The 24,186-nt window shown below is 46.2% G+C and overlaps 1 protein-coding gene and 1 long non-coding RNA gene across 2 annotated transcripts in view; both read left to right on the top strand.

The window, feature by feature from the left end:
• Positions 1–24,186, top strand: part of LOC112071646 (uncharacterized) — a 51,174-nt gene that overhangs the window by 24,007 nt on the left and 2,981 nt on the right. The window contains exons 7-25 of the mRNA XM_070439465.1: positions 5,473–5,675; positions 5,966–6,061; positions 6,159–6,254; positions 6,503–6,613; positions 6,949–7,072; positions 7,256–8,213; positions 8,431–8,489; positions 8,697–10,297; positions 13,494–13,633; positions 13,724–13,782; positions 15,626–17,133; positions 18,091–18,154; positions 20,724–20,920; positions 21,646–21,744; positions 21,869–21,964; positions 22,095–22,205; positions 22,344–22,467; positions 22,568–23,693; positions 24,122–24,174. Coding sequence (XP_070295566.1) covers positions 5,473–5,675; positions 5,966–6,061; positions 6,159–6,254; positions 6,503–6,613; positions 6,949–7,072; positions 7,256–8,213; positions 8,431–8,489; positions 8,697–10,297; positions 13,494–13,633; positions 13,724–13,782; positions 15,626–17,133; positions 18,091–18,154; positions 20,724–20,920; positions 21,646–21,744; positions 21,869–21,964; positions 22,095–22,205; positions 22,344–22,467; positions 22,568–23,693; positions 24,122–24,174 — 6,825 coding nt within the window. The remainder of the gene's footprint in view (positions 1–5,472; positions 5,676–5,965; positions 6,062–6,158; positions 6,255–6,502; positions 6,614–6,948; positions 7,073–7,255; positions 8,214–8,430; positions 8,490–8,696; positions 10,298–13,493; positions 13,634–13,723; positions 13,783–15,625; positions 17,134–18,090; positions 18,155–20,723; positions 20,921–21,645; positions 21,745–21,868; positions 21,965–22,094; positions 22,206–22,343; positions 22,468–22,567; positions 23,694–24,121; positions 24,175–24,186) is intronic.
• On the top strand, positions 12,233–13,085 carry LOC139024580 (uncharacterized). Its single transcript, XR_011475914.1, has 3 exons — positions 12,233–12,318; positions 12,496–12,602; positions 12,770–13,085. It is a non-coding gene; the product is annotated as an uncharacterized lncRNA (long non-coding RNA).

Here is a 24,186-nt window from a genome sequence, read left to right as displayed (position 1 = left end):
TTCGTTAGCGTTACACTACAACTCCGTGTGCATCCTTTAATATATTGGTGGCTCTTGCTGCCACAAACTGTATTTACCTTACACAACTTGCCGACTGGCTTGTTCTTTGTGTGTTGTGAATTGCTTAAGTGGCTTCTCTGCTAATTACTCTACAAGGTTTTTTTTCCTGTTCTTTCCCCTGCAGAATGTAAGAGCATCGTGGTGGGCTTCTACTACATTGAGGCATTAACTTTGGAGTTCCTTAGCGGAGTTACTCCATCACATGGTGCTGTTTTTACTGCTTAGATATTAAAACAGCTAGGTAATATTGCAGTTGGCGTAAAAAACAAACTACCAAAAAACATATAAATCAAATCCATTACCTGGTTGCTGTTTTTTGTCTGCCTGTTTTTCCCACACGGGTCTTCCCCATTTTGCAGAGGTASTGAGTAATTTATCCCTCACCGGGTTCCTATTCCTCCAACCGGGTCACGACAAGCTCTCCCAGCGCGTCGGACCCCTGCTCCGTGGCCTTGCTGGCTTGGCTGAGCTTATGGCTTCCCTTTGTGACAGGTGTGATGGTGGCATCCCCCCTGGAGATCGGCACACCTCGTGTATGCACTGCCTGGGTTTGAGCCACATGGAGATGGTGGTGGAGYGCCCTACTGGATGCCTGTTCTGTGTGGTGTTCTCAGAACGCCWGCGCCTGGCGCGATTGGAGGCCATGCGCGAGTGAGTTGGCCAGGCTCGGGCTCAGGCTGGGGACGAGCTCCCTCCCTCAGGAATGGTGCGCCAGCGAGCTGTAAGTCCCTCTACTGGGCCCAGTACCCCTCCCAGGAAGTGTAGCTGGAGCCACCGCAGGCAGAGCCCATCTTCTGCCAGTCCTGGACGGGGGCAGGAGTTGGACCGCTGGGACCACCTTGAACGGATGGCACATGCCCTGCATCAGGAGGTCAATAGCTTCGATGACGACCACAGCTGTTCCCCGTTCGCCAGTGATGGGCTGTTCCTGGGGGACAATGCTGGAACTGTTCACCATCGTGAGCGGGGCTACCAGGCTGACAGGCCATCAGAAGCCGGCCGGTGGGGCTTCATTGCCCCCAGCGGCTCGAGATGCTAGGAGGGGCCTACTCACTCGGGTAGCCACTGCACTGGACATCAAACTGGTGGACAGTGATGACTCCATCTGTCCCCATCTCTGCTAAGTTCCGTGAGCCCTTGCAGGAGAGCTGGGCCTCTGCCAGGGGGCGCGTTTTCGGGAGATTATAGAGCGGAACCCGCAACTGAAGCCGGGACTCCCCAGAGTCTTTGAAGCCACATAAGGGTCCCTCTGCTCTCTTGGCCGCCAACGCGGCCATGCTGCTGCAGGCCTACCTGCAGACTCTGTTTCCCCGGCTGCAGGGGGGCACAGAGGAGCTCCTCTAGGAAGCGATGGAGGTGTCTCGCCTGCTTTGCCTGCTTTGCGGATGTTGTCCGCTCCAACGGTCATGGCGCAGGTYGTTACCTCCCAGCGCCATATCTGGCTGGTCCAATCCCGCTGATTTCCAGAGCACATTTGTCACTCTCCCCATCACCCCAGGGCTGACCTTTGGCACAGGGGTTAAGGACATTCTGGAGCAGACCGATAAGGTTCGTATGAACCGGGAGACCCTGAGAYGGTTAATGCCGTCTCCTCAGGCCCCGGGTCCAAGGCAGACGGACYGTCRCCACCACCTGCACCTGAATGACGGTGGGGTCCCTCCTGTCCCATCGCCTCGTGCTGAAGAACGACAGCGGGGAGGGGCACAGCAAGGTGGAACAACAACCTGTCAACCGTCACCACCATAGGGATGTGCCTGGGGGATCCAGGCGCCAGAGGAAAGGCGGGCCCAGCAGGCCCCATGACACACCTTCCCCAGCCTCGGCCGCTTCTCCTGGTCTCAAAGGGCAAAGTGGGAAGAGTGTGTGGAGTCCCCATGGGTGTGTCCACAATGCTCGAAGGGTACCAACTCCAATTCTCGCTGCCGGCCCCCGTCCTTCGTGTCACCACAGTGGCTGACCCCTGAAGAAAACCCTGCGGCTGGAGATCTCCTCACTCCTGGACAAGGGTACCATCCGCAAGATCGAGAGTTCAGAACGTTTAGGTGGGTTCTACTCCCTTATTTTGTGATCCCAAAAGAGACAGAGGGTTTCGACCGATTCTGGACCTTCGCAACCTCAATGGGTACTTAAAGCTACTGAGGTTCCACATGCTGTCCCTAGCCCAGGTGTTGCAGGCTGTGTCCAGGGACCAGTGGTTTGTGATGCTGGACCTGAGGAATATGTATTTCCATGTTCCTGTTTACCCAGCTCATTGCGTACCTCCGATTCGCTTTCGAAGGGAGGGCTTACGAATTCATGGTTCTTCCTTCGCCTCTCCTTGGCACCCCACGTACTTAACAAAGTGCATGCACGCTGTCCTGGCCCTTTCATGTCCCGAGGGTTGTTGATCCTCAATTACCTGGACGATTGGCTGATTTGTGCCCAACACAGGACCAGGTCCTGTCAGACCGAGACATGCTCCTGACCCACATCGGCGGGCTGGGCATTACTGTAAACGGTAAGAGTCGTCTGACGCAGCCCAGAGGGTGGCTTCATTGGCATGGAACTGGACTCAGTCCTCATGAAAGCACGCCTGCCACCAGAAGGGTTCAGGCAATCTTATCTTATTCGCTGTTCGGCAGGGGAAGATGGTATCCGTCCTAACCTGCCAACGCCTGTTGGGCTTGCTGACGGCGTCCTCATTGTTGATTCCCTGGGCCTGCTCTATCTCCGGCCTCTTCAACAGTGGTTCAACTCCCACCAGCTGCACCAAAGCGCCACCGTCACCACCAGCTGCGGTGACGCACAGTGCCTCATGGCATCTAGGTGGCGCTGTCACGCTTCTCTCAGGTGGGGTGGAGATGCTGAGGATGTGCCGCGGGAGCTGATCAGCACAGACGCCTCCCAGTTCAGCTGGGGGGTGGGGGGGGGGTACCAAGGGCAGGTCGGCCAGCAGCTGTTGGCTACCCCTTGGAGCGGCAGCACATCAATACACTAGAGCTCCGAGCTGCACTGCAGTCTTTCCTTCCACATCTGAAGGGAAGAAATGTCCTGGTGAGATTGGACAACACCACAGTGGTGGCTTACATCCACCATCAGGGTGAACTGAGGTCACACCGCCTCCATCTTATGGCACGGGAGCTCCTTCTCTGGCTCAGGACGTCTAGCATATCTACGCGCAGCACACGTACTAGCATCCTGAATGTGGCAGTGGATATGCTCTCGAGGAAGGGCCCGCCACCTTGGGACTGAAGCCTACATCCCCAGGTGGAGCAGCACCTGTGGGACAAGTTCGGGAGGGTGCAGGTGGACCTGTTTGCCTYCCTGGACAATGCACAYTGCCCCCAGTGGTACTCCATGTCTGGGCTTGGATGCTCTGGCTCACGATTGGCCAGGGCTGGAGCTTTACGCATTCCCCCCTTTTCCCCTGATCCAGTCTGTGCTGGACAGGACCAGGTTGGCAGAGCATCGTCTGCTTCTGGTGGCCCCATACTGGCCCAGACGACCCTGGTTCAGCCTTGTTCTGTAGCTGTTGTCTGGGACACCTTGGCAACTTCCCCTGAGACCGGACCTGCTGTCTCAGGCCGGGGGAACTCTGTGGTATCCAAGGCCGCACCGCAGTCTGTGGGCTTGGCCACTGAACGGCACCAATGGTCTATGTTAGAACTACAGGAGGGTGTAATGAACACCATGCAGAACGCAAGGGCACCGGCTACAACCGCGGCATACCAGTTGCACTGGCGGTTGTTCTGCTCTTGGTGCACTGGTATTGAAGTTGTGCCCGAGTCATGCAGGGTGCAGTATGTCCTCCAATACCTGCAGTCTCGCTTGGATGAGGGCTTGACAGCCTCTACACTGAGAGGGTATTTGGCGGCTATATCTGCCTGCCATGTGGGGTGGATGGACAGGCCAGTGGGGCGCCGTCCCTTGGTCTCCAGGTTTATGAAGGGGGTTCGTCGTCTGCGTCCAGCAAGGAACCGCTCAATGTAACCTTCGGTATTGTGTAGGTTGTAACATAAAATGTGGAAAAAGTCAAGGGCTCTGAATACTTTCTGAATGCACTTTAAAAGTTACATATTTTAAAATCTTGATTCCTGACAAGCGAAACATCATCAATGGACTAATTACATATTTTTTTAAAGATCGTTATTGGGTGTAAATTTCCTTTAAGCTACTTATCATAGTGGGTATATCCAGTTCAATACTTCAAGTATTGTTTTTTCTGTGATTGCTGAACTTTTCATTAAGAATGCACTCATTATTTTTATGGTTACATTTCTTTTATYAACCTTTATTTTAATATTGTATGAAACGTGTTGTAGATTATTGTTTTGTCATTTGAATTAAATTGACTTTTTTGGCAACATCAGAGGAGTTTATTGCATTATATTAGCATTTGTGAGATGATTCACTGATTACTAGAGACGATCTAGCCAAAGATTTGTATCAMTAAACCAAGATAGACCACAGCCTGTAGTTTCCAATGGGAACAGATGAGTCATAGTASGAAGAACAAGCAAGGAGGTGGGCAGAGCCAAGCACGAGATCCTATAGGCCCGTTCTAGCAGACAACTGCATATATCCGTTAGGGAACGCCTACTCTGAAATGCACGTGTGCAATAACTCAAGTCAACTTTTCACTCATAAACAACGCGATTAAAAAACACTTTGACAAAACTTAGTCCACTCTATTCATAACMTATTTTAGTTTTGGGAACAGAAAACTGTATTGAGATCAAATGTTTCATTAATGAGAAAATGTTCAGAATGTAGGCCAAAATCCATCTCGCTCCATCTTCTCCCATTGCCCGTCAGTGGGCTTCCGAGTGGAAAGGCCAAKCGGATATTTATACATCCAGTACCTGTCTCATTGTTCAATCTGTGATATAGCGTTTCCCATGATCGTAACTTTTATTCTGAAGGCGAATATAAACCGGAACTAATGTTTTTTTTAAGCGACTTCCTGCAAAATGAGAAAAAAAATATAACTTCCAGGTAAACAGATATTTCAGCCAAGTGACTAAATGATTGCTTGGGTTTAGTTAAGGACGTCCCTGTGACTGATAATAATGGATTATCGGAATTTAACGGAACCGGTGGTGAATACGGGTAAGTTTATAGTTGTCGCATTGGAAGCTTCCACCAGACAGAAGCAGAGCAGGCAGGGGTTCCAGCTAGCAAGCCAACTTTCCAATCGTAGCCCTGTAGCTAGCTAGTTATGGTGTAACTATGTATGGAATCAATGCTTATTTCMGTTTAATTATCGCTTTTATGTGATCTGCATTCARACACAATCTACTTMAAATGCAATGCGTAGTTAGCTATAGCAAGTAGTATCAATGTTTTACTATTCTAGTCATAGCCTAACTATGTGTGCTCTTGTTTGGCTCAGTCAGTGCAGCTGCTTACTGCCTGCGATATGTTCATTCATAGGGTTATCTTTYCCTCTACCTGCCCTGCGCCTGTTCATCCCACCGCTGCGGCTGTTTTCTGCAGCGATGTGGCAAGTGGCCCAACGAGGGGATATAATGGACTACGGGAAGCTGGAAGAGTTTGTGACATTTGTTACAGAGACGGTTCCAGAGCTGCTCAGTTTCAGACAGAGAACCCAGCTCATGTTGGGCTTACGAGCAAAGGTGAGAGAGAGAGAGGAGGTGATTATTTGCAGTAACTTTGACTCTGTCATAGCGCCCACACACACACACACATCTTTCACGGTCCAAAAGAACCAGGAGTGAAAACCACAAAATCTATATATCCAGATTTGTCCTGTTACTTGAAAAGAACATGGTTAATTTAGTAATGAGTTGTAAGAAATTATATTTTAGTCATGAAACAACAGGGAATGGAATATTTGAAAAGAAAGGTTAGGCCAAGTTGTTTACCCAACAGTGTTCTTGTAGGAATAATCTGTTTTTCCCCCCAGTTGGTTTTGGAGTTGTGCCGCACGGAGCAGACAGCAGGACTTCAGAGCCATCTGGACAGGATCCACGCTGCAAGATCACATCCGGGGGATGCAGACGTGAGTTTTAAGATATTCCTCAATCCTCTGTAATGATKTTYTCTCWCTCKATCTTGTCAGAATTACAGTACATTTATTCAAGAGGTTATTTCCCCAGTTTTGTTGCGCAGAAGYGGAAGCCTCTAAATCAAATTTCCTTGCACTGGTACAAACTCTTATCCAAGACCCAGTTGAGAGGRAACATTWCTTCCAGGTCAGTATATGGTTTTGTTGGTTCAGTTTTTTAAACACCAAAGTTTGAACATTTGTATGGTCTGTCAACATTGGTATAACAAAACAGATAAAACCAGTAGTATCTAGGCTACATTGTCAATGTTTTATGTTTTTGTGATAATAAACCTATCGCTTCATATTCTTAGGCTACATTTAATCTTTGAAAGAAATGTGAAAAGTAGCCAGCCAAATAATTGATCCCCCTGTCTTTTTCATCTCTCCCATTAGGAAGTGTTTCCTGTAGACTATGGACCCAAGTATGACTCTGCCCTGCAAGGATTAATGTGGGAGTTTCTCTCCAGGCTGGAGCAGCTCCTTCCAGTACCAGACCTCAAACAGGTACTCATGCAGAACCTCGTCGTTAGACCACTCCTTGGACCTCCGTTATCAAGCATGAGCTTGTGAATAAAGTTGGCTTATTKGAATGTTTGCATAAAGAATGTCTGCATCTTTCATGTCATAATGTCCACGCTGAATTAACATGCTGACACATCTCATGTAGCACTACAGCACTCTTCACAAAACGTTACATTGGTTACTTTGTATATGTATTAGACATGAGACATCTTGGCGCATTTTATTTAAGATAATGGGCATTTAGAATATTTTATTGAAGAACAACTGGACCGATTGATTGATGCATATTATATTAATGTGTGCTCCCCATCTCGTAGACAGTGTCTTGGCTCAATGCTGCACCCTSTGTCTTGGAAGAGTGTGTCAACTCTCTATCTCAACCTCTACAGTTGAAGACTCTACTTCAACATCATAGAGAACTAGGATATTTGGACACCAATGGTAAACCACTTAAAAAAAACAAAAATCCAGAATTAGTAAAGGAGGTATGCAAATTGTTACATTTGAATGATTCAAGGAAATGCTTTTAGGATTGTAACATTCCCCCTTTATTCATATCATCCCTGCAGTTTATTAAAATAAATAACATCTCACTGTAATTGTCTCCTTTTACCTCTCAMTCAGCAACTTCTTCCTCCTCTGCTGGCGACTGCATCTTCTCCTCTCTGTCTCTCACTCCGGTACTGGTGACGGCCACTAGAAAGACAGAAACAGAGATCCAATCAGAGTTGATGGATGGCTGTATGGACCCAGCCTTATATGGTGTAGAGATGGAAACAGAGTCTGTAGTAGTGACTGAGTATGCAGAAGTGGAGCTGGGGACCAGTACATACACCAGAGAGGAAAGGGAGTTTAGTATAGAGAAGACTGAGTCACAGAACCCAAGAGACAGTCAGGCTGAATTGAATGGGGAAGAGCGGGAGTTGGTAGCCATGCCAAGCGAGGAAGAACGTCAAGAGGGACAAGTGGAGGTTATTTGTGAGGAAGTGGGGCATCCTAACGGAGACGCTGAGCTTGTTTCAGAGGAAACCAGTGCCRTGAACACAGAGGAAGCCGTTTTCTGTGCAGAGGTGGGGGATGTGTGTGTGGATCTGGAGTCAATGAATAGAGAGGTGGAAATGATTTATGAGGAGGTGGAGCATGTTGAACATCAGGAGTTAGTTGGGCCTATATGTGCAGAGAATACAATTGACAGACCGTCCACCCACAATGAGAAGCTACATGACGAAAATGGGGTCACAGAGGAGGKGCGYGAGAAGGATGCACAGGAGAGAAATGAAGCTGGTTATGTCCCCCAAACTGTCACGGATCAAGGAAGTTCCCAATGTACGCCACAARATGTAATGAACCAGCCTGAACTGGTCACATCCTGTCTGCACCAAAAACCCACCTTAGGGTTCCAGAGACTGGACGTCAGTGTCCTGCCTCTCCAAATGTCCTCCCCCTCTCAACCATTGAGAAGAAACACAAGACTCCAGATGAAGACAGTGGGATCAAAAGGACCCAATGGAGGGCAGCTCAAGGCATTGGAGGAGGGTAATGGGACCTGGGGTGTCCCTTTATACCTGTCTCCAGACCCAAGGTAAGAATGAGTGGTGGGAGGGGACTTAAGGTTTTAAAGCAGTTTCACCATTTACTTTAAAAGGACCACAATGGAAATGCGTCATTGACTTCATTGTGTTATCCCTGTCACGTTTTTAAAATGTTTGTACTGTCTGTATGGCTTTGTTAAACTGTCAAATAAAATCAATCAAKTGCAGTGTCATTGGACATCAATTGTGCTTTATCGCTATCTTTAGGGAAGACTCTGAAGACCTCAGCGCCACTTCTGACAGCTCCACAATGAATGGAAATAAAGGTTTGCAATGTTATATCAACACAAGGTTTCTATGGTACTATAGGTACACTTGGATATCGTTAGAATTCTCTGAATGTTTCATCATTTTAATTGAATAGATTTGGCAATGTTGAATATGGTCCAGATGCCTGGTTCAGAATAAGTTGGATTATAATTTTTGAAAACGTTCTAAATTTACAGTATGCTCCTTTCTCTGTTCCCCTGCAGGTGGGACGGTGGAGGCTCCCTCTCTTGTCTTCGCCTGCTCTCAGTGCTCTTTTAACCATGCCGACGAGGTGACCCTCCGGCAACACCTTAAAGCGCTTCACCCAGAGKACTACAGAAGGATGCTTGCTGCTGGAGAAAATGAAACAGAAACCCCTCCAGGGTCTTCCAGTAGCACCCCTCTGAACCCATGTCTCTCAGACATTCCCCACACACTGGGGAAGTCTGGCAGGCATACATCACGCTCCAAAACATGCTCTGTGTGTGGAAAGACCTTCTCTCGAGCGACAGATATGAGGAGACACCAGAGATCCCACACTGGGGAGCGGCCTTACAGGTGCACCCAATGTGGGAAGACTTTCCAGTACTCCTTCGACTTGAAAAGACACCAGCGAAAGGGCCTAGGGTCAAGGCCGTTCCAGTGCTGCGCGTGTGGAGAGGGCTTCGATCGGGAGGAAGATCTAAAGACACACTGCAGTGTGGCTCATTTAGCAGAGTCGCCAGTCTCTGATGATGACGACGTTGGGATCAAGTTAAACCTCCCAGCAGGCCTTGAGAATGAGCAGTGTCCCAGCGAAGAGGGTCAACACAAATGTCCAGAATGTGACATGTCTTTCAGTCAGATATCCCAAATGAAGCGACACCAGCTGATTCACTCCGGTGGTGACCCGCTGCAGTGCAACCAGTGTTTGAAGAAATGTCAAAACTCTGATGCCCTCACAAAACACATGCAAATGCACAACGGCGCTCGACCATTCCAGTGTTCTATGTGCAAAATTAACTTCACGCAGCTAGTTTGTCTTAGGCAACACTATTTGAATGCTCATAAGGAAGAGGGTTCATTTCTGTGTTCCCATTGTCCTAAAAGTTTCTCAAGGCTATCGAACTTGATCAAACACCAGAGAACTCATACAGGTGAGCGGCCTTACCAGTGCTCTCATTGTCCAAAGAGATTCACACAACTACAGATCTTGACTAGACATGAGAGAATTCACACAGGAGAGAGACCATTTCTTTGCCCTGACTGTGGAAAAAGCTTTCTCTCTTCTGGTGAATTGTCAAAACACCTTCAGTGTCACTCAGAGGAGAGACCCTTCCCTTGTCTCGAGTGTGGAAAGACTTTCAAGGCCAATCGGTTTTTGAAGAAACACTTACAGACTCATACAGGAGAGCGTCCTTTCCCCTGCTCCCAGTGTGGGAAGAGATTTTCCAAGTCGACTGATCTGACCAGGCATAATCGCATGCATACAGGGGAGAGGCCACATATGTGCTCTCAGTGCGGTAAAAGTTTCTTAACTTACTCCGAAGTGGTGAAACATCAGCGTTACCACACTGGAGAACGACCATTCAAATGTGAGCAGTGTGGGAAAAGTTTTACCCAGTCCTGCTATCTTACAGTACATAAGCGGATACACACAGGAGAGAAGCCCTACTCCTGCAGCGTGTGTGGAAATCGCTATAACAGCACCACTCCACTGAAGAGACACATGCTCAGCCACACGGGAGAGAAGCCATACGTGTGTACTGAATGTGGGAAGGCTTATAACAGATTGCATCTTCTGCGTACACACGAGCGAACTCATGCAGCAGTTGAGGCTGTTTGTTGAGGATATTGGTGTGTCATTGCTATTCATATGTTGTAGTGTCTTTGGTGGATCATTTGTTGTTTTTTGGAAATGTAAAGTAAGACAGGCCATTTGTATTAGAGGCCTGTAACAACAAGAGTTGAGCCTCATACTGTGAATTGTTAATTCTGTCACTGCTTGGAATTTGATTGTATTTTTGAGATGTGCATTTTTGTGACCAAGAATCATACATCAAAGGGCATATTCTTTTATTTAGGTTACTCGCCTTGTTTTGACATTAAAAAGAGTGAAGTATTGCGCACCTTCCTTTGCAGAATGAAGAGGACAGTTGCTGCCGGTACACAGGCTGGTTGTTCAGAGGCGAGTGCCAGGCTCTACTGTATGTTCAAAACTGAGGGAAAATATGTATTCTCAAATGTAGGCTCGAGTGTTGTCTTTATGGTTGATAAACATATATTAATCAATCTGCTATCTTGGTCAATAGACGATACAGTATTTCATTTTCTAAGGCACCATTTTGGCTCACAGCACCCCCAGAGGCAAAACTTCTTTATCTTTAATGGAGTATTCTTAGGATAAAAAATAGCGTTGCTTATTTTTGTCTTGCGGTAGGCTACAATATTTTTCAAAATAGAAATCAACTAAATCTAACAGAGCCATGTTAGTGGTAATGTAAGTTGGCAGCTTGGAGGACTTATTCTTTACTTATTTTGGATAGGTACAGGCGGAAAGAAATTGAGTTCCAGTCTTGGGTACCGGAAGTTTGGGGAAGTAGATCGATGTTACTTCGCTCGTTAGGGAGCAGTCAAATAATTTGTTTTCAAATTATTCTGCGCTTTTACATAAGTATATTTATAGCCATGGATGCATGTGGACTATCTAAAGACATCAATGGTGTGTAAGAAAATAACGTTAGCTAACGTTACCATGCTAGCTAATATCAAAGCCCCATGGAAAAAGTGGCATTGTTAGCTATCAGTTGAAAGCCGGTTAAAATCGGTTGTTATGACTGCATGTTATGCCAAGTGTGCTTGTAATCCTATCTATACTAGTCATATTTAGTAAAGACATTTATGAATAGTAAAGTATATTGCTTAATGCAAATTAATCCTGAAAAAGGCTAATGTCTGATGCTACTTTTATATTCAATGGAGCCCATCCTTTAACGACTGGATGAGAAATGCATGTCTGCCATCTTTAGCTGACAGACATAATGATATATTACTGCTGTATATATTTTGAACAGTGTTCTGACTTGATTAAATGTTTGTCAATTTGTACACCTACATTTTAGATCCAGTTCTCAGTCTTTCTCTCTGCACCTCCTGGTTCCACCTTGCGGCTCCTGTCTGCTGCCATGTGGCAGGTGGCTCAGCAAAGAGATGTGAGGCACTATGAGAGTTGGAGGAGTTTGTGACCTGGTGACAGAGGCCATTCCAGAGCTGCTGAGCCACAGACATAGAGCTCAGCTCATTCTAGGTCTGAGAGCACGGGTGAGAGACAAGTCGGGGGGCATAGGGTTATTCAGTTGGATGGAGAGCCCTGAAAAGCGCAAATGAAATATATTGAACAGAAGAGAATTTCTATGTGATGAGTAGAGAATTGGGTCTGTTCTATACATTATGTAACTGTCTGCAATCCTATGAATGGGTACTCCCCACCTGAGTTGATTGAGAGATTACAATGACATGGTTTCCCAGCTAGGTTTGTACCACAGTTAATACTTGTTTCTACTGCGTGTGATTCAGCTGGTTCTGGAGCTGTGCCGAGGCCCTGTCGACCCTCAAACCATCCACCTTACCTGGACAGAATGCCACTGTAATCAGGATGTACAGGAGTAAGTGGGCTACAGTCCTTTAGAACAGAACTTGGTGTTTTCCAAGTGGATTTGAGTGCACACAGCCACTATGTGATGATGATTGTATCTGTTTACTGTCTTGCAGTACACGAGATGCAGAGGTGGAAGCATCTGAATCAAATTTTGTGGTGCTTGTCCAATCACTGCTAAAGGACCAGTCGAGAGGGAGTGCTTCTTTCAGGTAATTTTACACTCAGCGCTGTGAGCTCTTGCAGGACCCGCGTGCTTACCAAGGTTTTACTGAAAACAATGGGAGTGTCACGCCGGGAAAAGTTACTCACCCAGGCCTTCAAGAAAAAAGTACTTTAAGTTACAATCCATCACCATGCCTTAATTTTTAAATAATGTTCCCAAACAGGAGGTGTTCCCGGAACAATATGGCGACATTTGACACGCGGGGCAGACATTAACATGGGAGTTCCTCTCCAGACTGGAACAACTGTTTCAGTACCAGACCTCAAGCAGGTATTGAGCAATATGGCATGCATAGCTTTTGGCAATTTAGCCTTTCTGATATTGGATGTAGCATAAATCTAGCACAAGTTAGGCATAGTACATTTTGGGAAGACAACACAATTCTTTGGCTACGTTGATTGAATATAAAATGTATTTCTAAAAGACATTCCTTTCAGACGGCGACATGGCTCAGCTCTGCACCTTCAGTCCTGGAGGAGTGTATGCAGTCTACCCCAGAGAACTGAACTCATTCTCCACACCATAAGAGTTTTGGACATTTAAAAGAACCTTGTAAGTCTCTCTAATGATTACCAAATCATGATGCAACGTCTTGTAGTTTAAAACTCGCAGGTCTTTTTATGACACAGTTCTTGTTTTCTCTCGTTCAGTGCTCTCTCCTCCTCCATGGGCGACAAATCCTTTCCTCTCTGTCCACCCCTAAAATGGTGGTCACCATGAGCGCCACTTTTGTAATCCGGTCAGGTGTCACATAACTCGCAAACGTGCTAGGCCCCATGTCTTTAGAGGACACTGATGCGGTGTAGTGTAACAGTTTACACTGAAGTGGAGGTTGGAACAGAGGTGGAGAAGAGATTGTAGAGAACGATGAACGAGGAATACGTACGTCAAACGCCTCTCCACTGCGGGAGGAGGTGTTGAACTTAAAGCTGAGGATATGAATCTGGAGATGACAGTCGTTGAAGAATATGGCTACGTGGGGAGGAGATGAGTGCAGCCGAGGAAGAGATGGACACAGTGAGTGTTCCAGTGGAGCAAGCCGATGAAGCGTTAATATCAGTGAAGACATTGGAACTGGGACAGAGACTGTAGCAGTCAAAACATATGTCCAAGATGAGGTGGTGGCAGATCAGGACGGCCAATCAGAGACTGTGATGTATGTGTGAACCAGGAAGGGAAGGACACGTCCCATGTGGTCAACTTTCAAACCAACAACCCTGCGACGTCAAATGTGAGGCGGTCTACACGGCTGCAGTCGAAGACACAAGAACTTGGAGGAGGAAAAATAACACTGAGAACAAGTATGAGTGATTATAGAATAGGAGTACTGTCATTTAAAAGAATCTGCCATTTTGTCATCAAATTAGTGATATTTTTGTTTTTAATCACAGGAAAAACGGTGAGGCCTCAAGCGTGGTTTATGTCATCTCACCCAGGGGAAGAGAAGCCGGTAATAATGATCTCTCCAACTATTCTGACAGTGACTATTCTGACAGTCATCAGGGAAATGGTTATATACAGTGAAGTTGGAAGTTTACACACACTTTGGAGTCATTAAAACAAATTTTTCAACCACTCCACAAATTTCCTGTTAGCAAACTATAGTTTTGGCAAGCCAGTTATGACATCTACTTTGTGCATGACACAAGTAATTTTGCCAACAATTGTTTACAGACAGATTATTCACTGTATCACAATTCCAGTGGGTCAAAAGTTTACATACACTAAGTTTTTGACTGTGCCTTTAAACAGCTTGGAAAATTCCAGAAAATGATATCACGGCTTTAGAAGCTTCTGATAGGCTAATTGACATCATTTGAGTCAGTTGAAGGTGTACCTGTGGATGTATTTCAAGGCCTACCTTCAAACTCAGTGCCTCTTTGCTTGACATCATGGGAAAATCTAAATAAATCAGCCAAGACCTCAGAAATAATTGTAGACCTCCACAAGTCTGGTTCATCCATGGCAGCAATTTCCAAATGCCTGAAGGTACCACGTTCATCTGTACAAACAATAGTACGCTAGTATATACACCATGGGACGACGCAGCCATCATACCGCTCAGGAAGGAGAAACATTCTGTCTCCTAGAGATTAATGTACTTTGTTGTGAAAGGTGCAAATCAATCCCAGAACAACAGCAAAGAACCTTGTGAAGATGCTGGAGGAAACGTGTACAAAAGTATCTATATCCACAGTCAAACGAGTCCTATAACGACATAACCTGAAAGGCCGCTCAGCAAGGAAGAAGCCACTGCTCCAAAACCGCGATAAAAAGCCAGACTACGGTTTGAAACTGCACATGGGGACAAAGATCGTACTTTTTTGGAGAAATGTCCTCTGATCTGATGACACAAAAATAGAACTGTTTGGCCATAATGACCATCGTTATGTTTGGAGGAAAAAGGGAGAGGCTGCAAGCTGAAGAAACCCATCCCAACTGTGAAGCATGGGGGTGGCAGCATCATGTTGTGGGGGTGCTTTGCTGCAGGAGGAACTGATGCACTTCACAAAATAGATGGCATCATGAGGGAGGACAATTGTGTGGTTATAATGAAGCAACATCTCAAGACATCAGTCAGGAAGTTAAAGCTTGGTCGCAAATGGGTCTTCTAAATGGACAATGACCCCAAGCATACTTCCAAAGTTGTGGCAAAATGGCTTAAGAACAACAAAGTCAAGGTGTCGGACTGGCCATCACAAAGCCCTGACCTCAATCCTATAAATCTTTGGGCAGAACTGAAAAAGCATGTGCGAGCAAGGAGGCCTATAAACCTGACTCAGTTACACCAGCTCTGTCAGGAGGAATGGTCCAAAATTCACCCAACTTATTGTGGGAAGCTTGTGTAAGGCTACCCAAAATGTTTGATCCAACTTAAACAATTTAAAGGCAATGCTACCAAATACTAATTGAGTGTATGATAACTTCTGACCAACAGGGAATGTCATTCTCTACTATTATTCTAACATTTCGCATTCTTAAAATGAAGTGGTGATCCTAACTGACCAAAGACAGGGAATTGTTACTAGGATTGAATGTCAGGAATTGTGAAAACCAGAGTTTAAATGTATTTGGCTAAGGTGTATGTAAACTTCCGACTTCAACTGTACATATTTACAGTAATAAGAACTGAGGGACCAAAATTTGGARAAAATATGAATGTTTGGAAGATGTATTGTATATTTACATGTCTTTCATTGTGTGGTCTCAATATATTTTTCAATGAGCATGCCCTTTATTTCATTCTCAAGCCATGCAAATAAAACATGCCTTGTCTGACTTCTGTCTCCCAGGTGGATCTGACAAGGTGACCCCCTTTACCTGCCCTAAGTGTGCCTACCACAGTCTGGAGGAAAAGAGCCTTCACCTCCACATGCAAAGCATTCACACAGAGGAGTACAACAAGCCCAATGTGTCTGGGAAAAACAGAGCAGAGGTTTCACCATGTCCCGACAGCACTCGCCAGATATTCACATCAATCAAACCTCTCCTTTCTTCAAAAACTTTAACAACTGAAACTCGTGAGAATCAAACCGGTAATGCTGGGACTCCCACCAAAGCAAAAGGCTACCATAAGGCCCACACATGCGCCACGTGCGGTAGGATCTTCACTCGCTCCTCAGATGTGAGGAGACACCAGCTCACCCACACGGGTGAGAGACCTTTCCACTGCTCTCAATGYGACAGGACCTTCCAGCATTCGTGGGACCTGACCAAGCATGAGAAGAAACATGGTGGGACATCYATCTCTTTCCCCTGCCAGAAGTGCGGGAGCTCCTTTGCCAACCTCCGCTCTCTGACAGCCCACCACAGAAGTTCCCACCTGGGCGAGAGCGACCTGCCCCACCTCTGCTCCATCTGTGGCAAGAGCTTCCCCTCCTCCTCTGAGTTGCTGGAGCACAGGAAGAGCCACGGGACCAGCCTCCAGTACATCTGCCAGCAGTGTGGCGAAAGCTTCCACTCCCTGCTGGCTCGCTCCCAACACCGGCAGACCCACCTGGTAAAGCGGCAGTTCAAGTGCCCGCACTGCGACAAGAGCTATACGCGCAAAGCTGATGTGAAGAGGCACATGTTCTCCCACAGCGGCGAGCGACCGCACCAGTGCAACCAGTGTGGGAGATGCTTTTCCTTCCTCTTCCTGCTCAAGAAACACCAAATAGTTCACACGGGCGAGAGGCCTTTCCAGTGCTCCTACTGTCCCAAGAGGTTCACATTGATATCCATCCTGAGCAGACATGAGAGAATGCACACCGGGGAGAGACCCTTCCTCTGCTCTCAGTGTGGGAAGAGCTTTCTGTCCCAGGGGGAGCTGTCCAAGCACCACCGCTCCCACACTGATGAGAGACCGTACGCTTGCAATCAGTGTGACAAGAGGTTTAAGAGCAAAAAATCCCAACAGGAACATATCATCTCCCACACCGGCGTGCGCCCTTACCCWTGCTCTTATTGTGGGAAAGGGTTCACCAAACCATACGCTCTGACCAGGCACCATCTCATACACACAGGGGAAAGACCATTCCCCTGYGTCCACTGTGGGAAGACATTTCTCACCCCCGCAGAGGTACAACTACACATCCGCATTCACACAGGGGAACGCCCTTACCCCTGCCCTGATTGTCAGCTGAAGTTTAGGAGTTCGTCAGACTTGGCACGACACAAACGCTTTCATACAGGGGTGCAGACATTTGTCTGTAACCAGTGTATGAAAAACTTTCCCACCTCGTCCAAACTGAAGAAACACATGGAGAACCACTCAGAGGCAGTCCAGAGCTCAGACTTTGGAGAAAATTCAAACCAAGTGTGAAGTAAAGGCAGCAGCACAATTGGCAAAAATGGCAGACAATTAAAGTAAATTTACCTTCACAGCTATTATATTCTACAATGTCTCTGTCAAGGAAGATATTTCAACACCATTAGATCTCTAAAATAAGATATCTTGTCAATCTGGCTCATATCCATTGCAATATAGCTATCAATTATTATTTTGTGTCTGATCAAAGGAGTTGCAACTCCATTATGTCATTGACTTATTTTATTGTAAAACTGTATATGCTCAGCATCTTAAATGCAACAGTTTTAAACTGTAAAATCAGTGCTATAATCATCCAATTAGTAGTCAATCAGTAGCTGGTCTATTGGAAGCGCTGGTAAATTAAAATGTTTGTCAATAACTTTTGAAGAATGTCAAAGATTAGTAAAATGTTCTGTTACGGTAATGAACCAGCCTTAGGTGGATGCCAACTTGTCTCCTTGTCTTTACAGTTCCCAGCACAATACATGTATTTTGTTCTACTTTGTAGGCTCTGTCTCTCTGACACACATACCAGTAATTAAAATGAAATCAGTTGGGCGGGGGGAACAGGTTAGGCCCTGTCTCTTATACACATCTAGATGTGTATAAAATTAAAATGAAATCAGTTGGGCGGGGGGAACAGGTTAGGCCCATGTAGTGAAAACAAACGGCTTTGAGTAGGTTTGTGCAGAAGATCTGTTGGATGCCAGTTGAATCATTCCTAGGTGAACTATCCGATGACAGGACCCTTTGTGACGCGCAGCAATTCCAGGATCACTTCCGGATTGCTTTTCGTTCGTGGCTACAAGCATGTTATTAACTGGTTTACAATTAAATTAGTAAAACATTCGTAGACAAAGCAAACGTAGTGTACACAACATTATTTGCTACAATCTGTAACGTTCAGGAAGGAACCGATGCATTAAATCCCGTCGTCTAACGGGATCCTCCATCTAACTTTTGTAACAACAGTCAGCATTTGGCCCACGCGACAAAATGGACTCGGAATTTTCGGCAACGGACAATGCAGGTATGCAGGCTGTATCTAATAAATGAGCATGCAAATATGCCAGCCGCTGCATATACTATTTGCTACTTGAGTTATTTTGGGGTATGTTCAGCAAGACACCATGTTCACAGCTTGTTTCCAGTCAAAAATTAAGTCCACAGGACACAAGCAGTACTCGTATATTTCTACAACAATTATGAACATTTGCTCCACTGAATATGCCCCAGTACCCATAATTAAGATGCATAAGCTACATTCAATTACACAAGACTGTTGCGAAACGTTATTTAACAATTTCAGAGAATGCACTAGCTATGTTGCAGATTGATTTCAAAATTGTTTACAATGTTCTTTTGAAATACTCTCCAAGCCAATGAAGGTACAACACATAAAGTTTGTGGACACCTGCTCCTCGAACATCTAATTGAAAAGTCATGGGCATTAATATGGGGTTGGTCCCCCCTTTGCTGCTATAACAGCCTCCACTAGACATCCTGTGAAGGCTTTCCACTAGATGTTGGAAAATTGCTGCGGGGCTTGGTTTCTATTCGGCCACAAGAGCATTAGTGAGGTCGGGCACTGATGTTGGGCGATTAGGCCTGGCTCACAGTCGGCGTTCCAATTCATCCCAGAGGTGTTCGTTGAGGTCAGGGCTCAGTGCAGGCTAGTCAAGTTCTTACAGACCGATCTCGACAAACCATTTCTCTATGGATCTCGCTTTGTGCACGGGGGCATTGTCATGCTGAAACAGTAAAGGTCCTTCCCCAAACTTTTGCCACAAAGTTGAAAGGACAGAATCGTCTAGAATGTCATTGTATGCTGTAGTGTTAAGATGTCCCTTCACCTGAACCATGAAAAACAACCCCAGACCATTATTCCTCCTCCACCAAACTTTATAGTTGGCACTATGCATTGGGGCAGGTAGCGTTCTCCTGGACTCTGCCAAACCCAGATTCGTCGTTGGACTACCAGATGGTGAAGCGTGATTCACCATTCCAGAGAACGCTCCAGAGTCCAATGGCGGCAAGCTTTACACCACTCCAGCTGACGCTTGGCATTGCGCATGATGACCTTAGGCTTGTGTGCGGCTGCTCAGCCATGGAAACCCATTTCACGAAGCTCCCGACAAACAGTTATTGTGCTGACATTGCTTCCAGAGGCAGTTTGGAACTCTATAGTGAGTGTTGCAACCAAGGACCGACAAATTGTACGAGCTATGCTCTTCAGCACTCGACGGTCTCGTTCTGTGAGCTTGTGTGGCCTACCACTTTGCGGCTGAGCTGTTGTTGCTCCTAGAGTTTCCACTTCACAATAATAACACTTACAGTTGACTGGGGCAGCTCTAGCAGGGCAGAAATTTGATGAACTGACCTGTTGGAAAGTTGCCATTCTTTGACGGTGCCACTGTAACCGATGTGAAATGGCTAGCTAGTTAGCGGTGGTGCACGCTAATAGCGTTTCAATCGGTGACGTCACTCGCTCTGAGACCTGAAGTAGTTGTTCCCCTTGCTATGCAAGGGCCGTGGCTTTTGTGGCGCGATGGGTAACGATGCTTCGTGGGTGACTGTTGTTGATGTGTGCAGAGGGTCCCTGGTTCGAGCCCAGGTAGGGGCGAGGAGAGGGACGGAAGCTATACTGTTACATTGATGCTGTTGACCCGGATCACTGGTTGCTGGCGAATAAGGGTGAACGTGGAAAGAGGAAGCTGGCGGATCGTTGGGAGAACAACCTCTATATTGTTACGGAGAAGAATAGTGACAACCACATCTTCAAGATACAGAACATGTCGACTGGCCAGGAGAAAACGGTCCACCGTAATCTGATAATTCCTGTAAACTTCTTGCCTCTCCCTGACACTGCCTTGGAGACACCTAATACGGGAGACCGTGAGGATCCGAATGAGGAGATGGAGGACTCATCCATGAACGATATACAAGAAATGGACATTGGTGAGAGGACTAGTGCGGGGGTATCAGAACAGACCTCGGGGAAGCACAGCCGGAGCACGCTGAAAAAGAAACCCCAGATGTGCTGGAAGATGGGCCACTGGCGAGGGACCCTCAGAACTCACCACATTCTGAGGGTGCCACTGGTGGCACAAGCATGTCAGAGCTAACCTTTGGAGAAGAAATGTCCGAACCCTCTGAAGAAGAAAGGCATTCTGAAGATGCCGCTGGTAGCACAAGCTCCAGCAACAGTCACCCACGAAGCATCGTTACCCATCGCGCCACAAAAGCCGCGGCCCTTGCAGAGCAAGGGGAACAACTACTTCAGGTCTCAGAGCGAGTGACGTCACCCGATTGAAACGCTAATAGCGCGCACCACCGCTAACAAGCCAGCCATTTCACATCGGTTACAGCACGTTGGAAGTCACTGAGCTCTTCAGTAAGGCTATTCTACTGAAAATGTTTGTCTATGAAGATTGCATGGCTGTGTGCTAGATTTTATACATCTGTCAGCAACTGGTGTAGCTGAAATAGCCAAATCCACTCATTTGAAGGGGTGTCCACATACTTTTGTATATACAGTGTATGCATTTGACGTTCTGTCTGATTGCACCCTTATTATTCATTTTTCCATGCTGTTTTAGGTCTCCCTCTCCTCTCCCTCTGCCTCTTGGTTCCACCCATTCAGCTTATGTCAGCGTCCATATGGCAGGTGGTGCAACAGCGAGATGCCATGAATTATGCAATGCTGGCGGAGTTTGTCTCCCTGGTGACAGAGATGGTCCCGGAGTTGCTGRTCTATAGGCACAGGGCCCAACTTATTTTGGGATTGCGAGCAAGGGTGAGTGTTACAACCCTAATGAGTGAGTGTAGAGGCATAGATAGAGCCCTGATGTATTCGGATCCCTTTTAGAATCCAAGAGTGGAAGATTTAGTCTCGTGTCGGCACACTAATTTCAAAACAKTCCCTTTACAAGTCAGAATGTTGAATAAACTTMATTTGGACAAACTTTACCTGTTGTCTGCTGATTTGTATCCTTATGTCGGAGGTAATCGGTGACAAAATATCCACAGTGAAGTGTTATTAGCCCGACTTTCAGTACGCTGGTCTGTATATGTTTTCAATACTGATGCATGGGACGTAAACACCTGCACAATATCTTAACAAGGGCCAAGCGTGACCAAACGTTGACAACTTTTCATTTGTAGTATATCGCATGCGGTTCCAGCTGATTGCGAAGGGGACATGCTTCGGTCGACAACRTTTGGTTACGTTCGGCTATTGTTTGCATATTRTGCATCATGTGCAATGCGTCAGGAGATAGAAAATACAAACCGTGGAAATGTTATCTWTATTTCCTACTGCCAAAAGGACAACAGCACGGGCAACCGGTGAATTGAGTGTAAATATCATTTTATTCAACATTCTGGCTTGTAGAGACTACWGCATATTTTTTTGTGCGWCTTTTTCAGATTGAAAAGCCATGGGGTGACCATGKTAACAGTCTGACGTACTATAACTATATAACTAATGRATAACGGTGCATGGGGTATGTGTTATTGCAGCACATTCTGGAGTTGTGTCGCAGTGAGCATCCTGTAGAACCTCAGGTCATCTTAACCCAGCTGTACATGATTCAACCACTTACCCACTTCAGTAATGATGTAAGTTGATCTTCAATGAATACCTTCTTCCTGGAGGAGTAGACTGGAATAACTGTGGAGTGAAATGCACTGCTATAGATAAACTATGTTGGACAAATGTGTCCTTATTTGATGTATYCTACAGGTAAGTGACACAGAGGTGGAGTCGTCAGAGACTAATTTTCTGGAGCTGGTCCAGACCCTGCTTAAAGACCCTGATGAGAGAGAGCATTTTTTCACAGTGAGACTTCATAGAACACATGTCCTCTTGCATTGGATTTACAGGTCAATGAAGTAAAGTGTTTTTTGCATTGCATTTACCTGTATATTAAATAATGTGGAGGGTTTTCTTCCTCATCTGTGTCCCTCAGGAGATATTCCCAGTGGAGTATGGACCACAATATGACATCGAGCTGCAGACTCTACTGTGGGAGTTCCTSTCCAGATTGGTTCAACTGTTACCGACCCCTGACCTCGCACAGGTGAGGGAAAGAATACCTTCCATTCACATCTACTGTTTAATAATCATTGTGCAGTACCAGATTAATTMAACTGTGCAAGGAACCATGTGAAGTGGAATATTCAGTAGATACATATCTATTATTTTATCTATCCCCCAGACAATGGCATGGCTCGGTACTGCCCCCTCAGTCTTGGATGATTGTGCCCATGTTATATCTCATCCAGCAGATCTGAAGAGTCTGCTCCAGCACCATAAACGTCTTGGGCATTTGGAGCAACATGGTGGGTGACACGTAGCAAATKAATGCATCCTATTTTAAAACTGCACATGGCATTCATCCAAATGGATTGACTTTAATTGTAGCATCCTCTCTTTGAACAGTACCCCCCTGCGCCATGGGCGACTGCATCCTGTCCTCTCTCTCCATCCCGCCACACAGTAGAACGGTGATCAGCACTGAGCAGACCACCTGTGACAACCAGTCAGAACCCTCGCAGGAGTTTGTGGATGACTTCGAGGTGGAAATTGTAACTCTGACAGATTATGAAGAGGTTGAATTAGGTTTGAGTCAGGAGGAGGTGGAGGATGGGAACRATGACGAAGGACAGACCATGGAGGACAAGGAAGAAGAGCCTAAAGAAACGCCCGTTGAAGAAGTGGAGGAAGAGGAGAAAGTGATGGAGGACCATGAAGAGAGGGGCTTGGAGAACAACTCGCATCTAGAAGAAGCCGAGGATGACCCAGCATCCTCCCATCACCAAACATCCTCTGGGCCACACATCTGCTCAGTCTGTGAGAAGAGCTTCAAGTTTGCCTCTGCACTAATAGCCCACCAGGTCATCCATACAGGAGAGCGCCCGTATGTGTGCCATCTGTGCGGCCGGTGTTTCTCCTTCAGGCAGTCTCTGGACAGGCACAAACAGACACAYAAGGATGGGCGCGTTTACGACTGCTTGATCTGTGGGGAGACCTTTCAGTCCTTGTCAGCCCGCACAGAGCACAAGAAGAGCCATATGGAGCAAGGCGCTTACCAGTGCTCACAGTGCCACAGGAAGTTCAACTGGGCGTCGGCTATGGTGAGACACCTGAAGGCTCACACAGAGGGCACTGAGGTCAAAACGCAGGAACTTACAAAAAGCCTGAAGTCTGAGAAAGAGGATATAGGGATTAAAGACATTGTAGGAGAGGTGGCTATTGAACCCCCTGTGTTGGAGGATGGAGGGAAATCCTGTCACAATCCACAGGAAGGAGCGGGTCTCAAACAACAGGAAGGAGATGGTCAGTCTGGTCAGTCCACTTCGTCTGAGCCTGCAGTGTTGGTGCCTGGACTTCTGGACAAGGTCGTAACACTTGTCAAGGTCCGTACCAGTGGTAGGAAAACGAAACCGACCTTGAAGGTGCAGATGGTGAACCTGCAGAAGCTCAARGGAAAGGTTGCCACCCCAAAGAGGAGGACGGGTGGAAGCTTGATGAACCCCCAGGGTTTCACACCATTGCATTTTAAGAGGTAAAGTAGATGGATGCAGACAGTTTTTAAGGTTAAATAACAAGTTTGGTATTTTAAGTGAGAAATAAAATGTTACTCAACTGTCATCTCATGGCATTAATGCTTTAGGCGGGCAATTCCACAGTAACAGAGTGACACTGAGACTCAGATTTTTTTACTTTAAAATGTATGTCAAACAAAAAACTAAGTTTGGTAACAGACAGCACAAAATGTCATTCTGTTACCAAACTACTGTTTATCAAGTAAATGTATCCTTGAAAAATTCTGTGGAAATTGTTCAACGTAGTCCTTGTGCATAGTTGTATGGTTTGTTTAACTTTGCAATCATTGGTTTTTGTTTGACATACATTTTAATGTGAAAAATCTGAGTCTCTGTGTCACTTTGTTACCTTGGAATTGCCCTCTACCTACTTGTTTATCTTCAACAGTGAGGAACACTCCTATGGCTCRCCAGTGGTCTCAACAAAGGAAGSAGATAYAGGTACAGATACAT

This window comes from Salvelinus sp. IW2-2015, unplaced genomic scaffold (genome assembly GCF_002910315.2).
Source record: "Salvelinus sp. IW2-2015 unplaced genomic scaffold, ASM291031v2 Un_scaffold1672, whole genome shotgun sequence".
Classification (NCBI taxonomy): domain Eukaryota; kingdom Metazoa; phylum Chordata; class Actinopteri; order Salmoniformes; family Salmonidae; genus Salvelinus; species Salvelinus sp. IW2-2015.
Note: the sequence above shows the minus strand (reverse complement) of the source record. Positions and strands in the feature narration are given on the sequence as shown.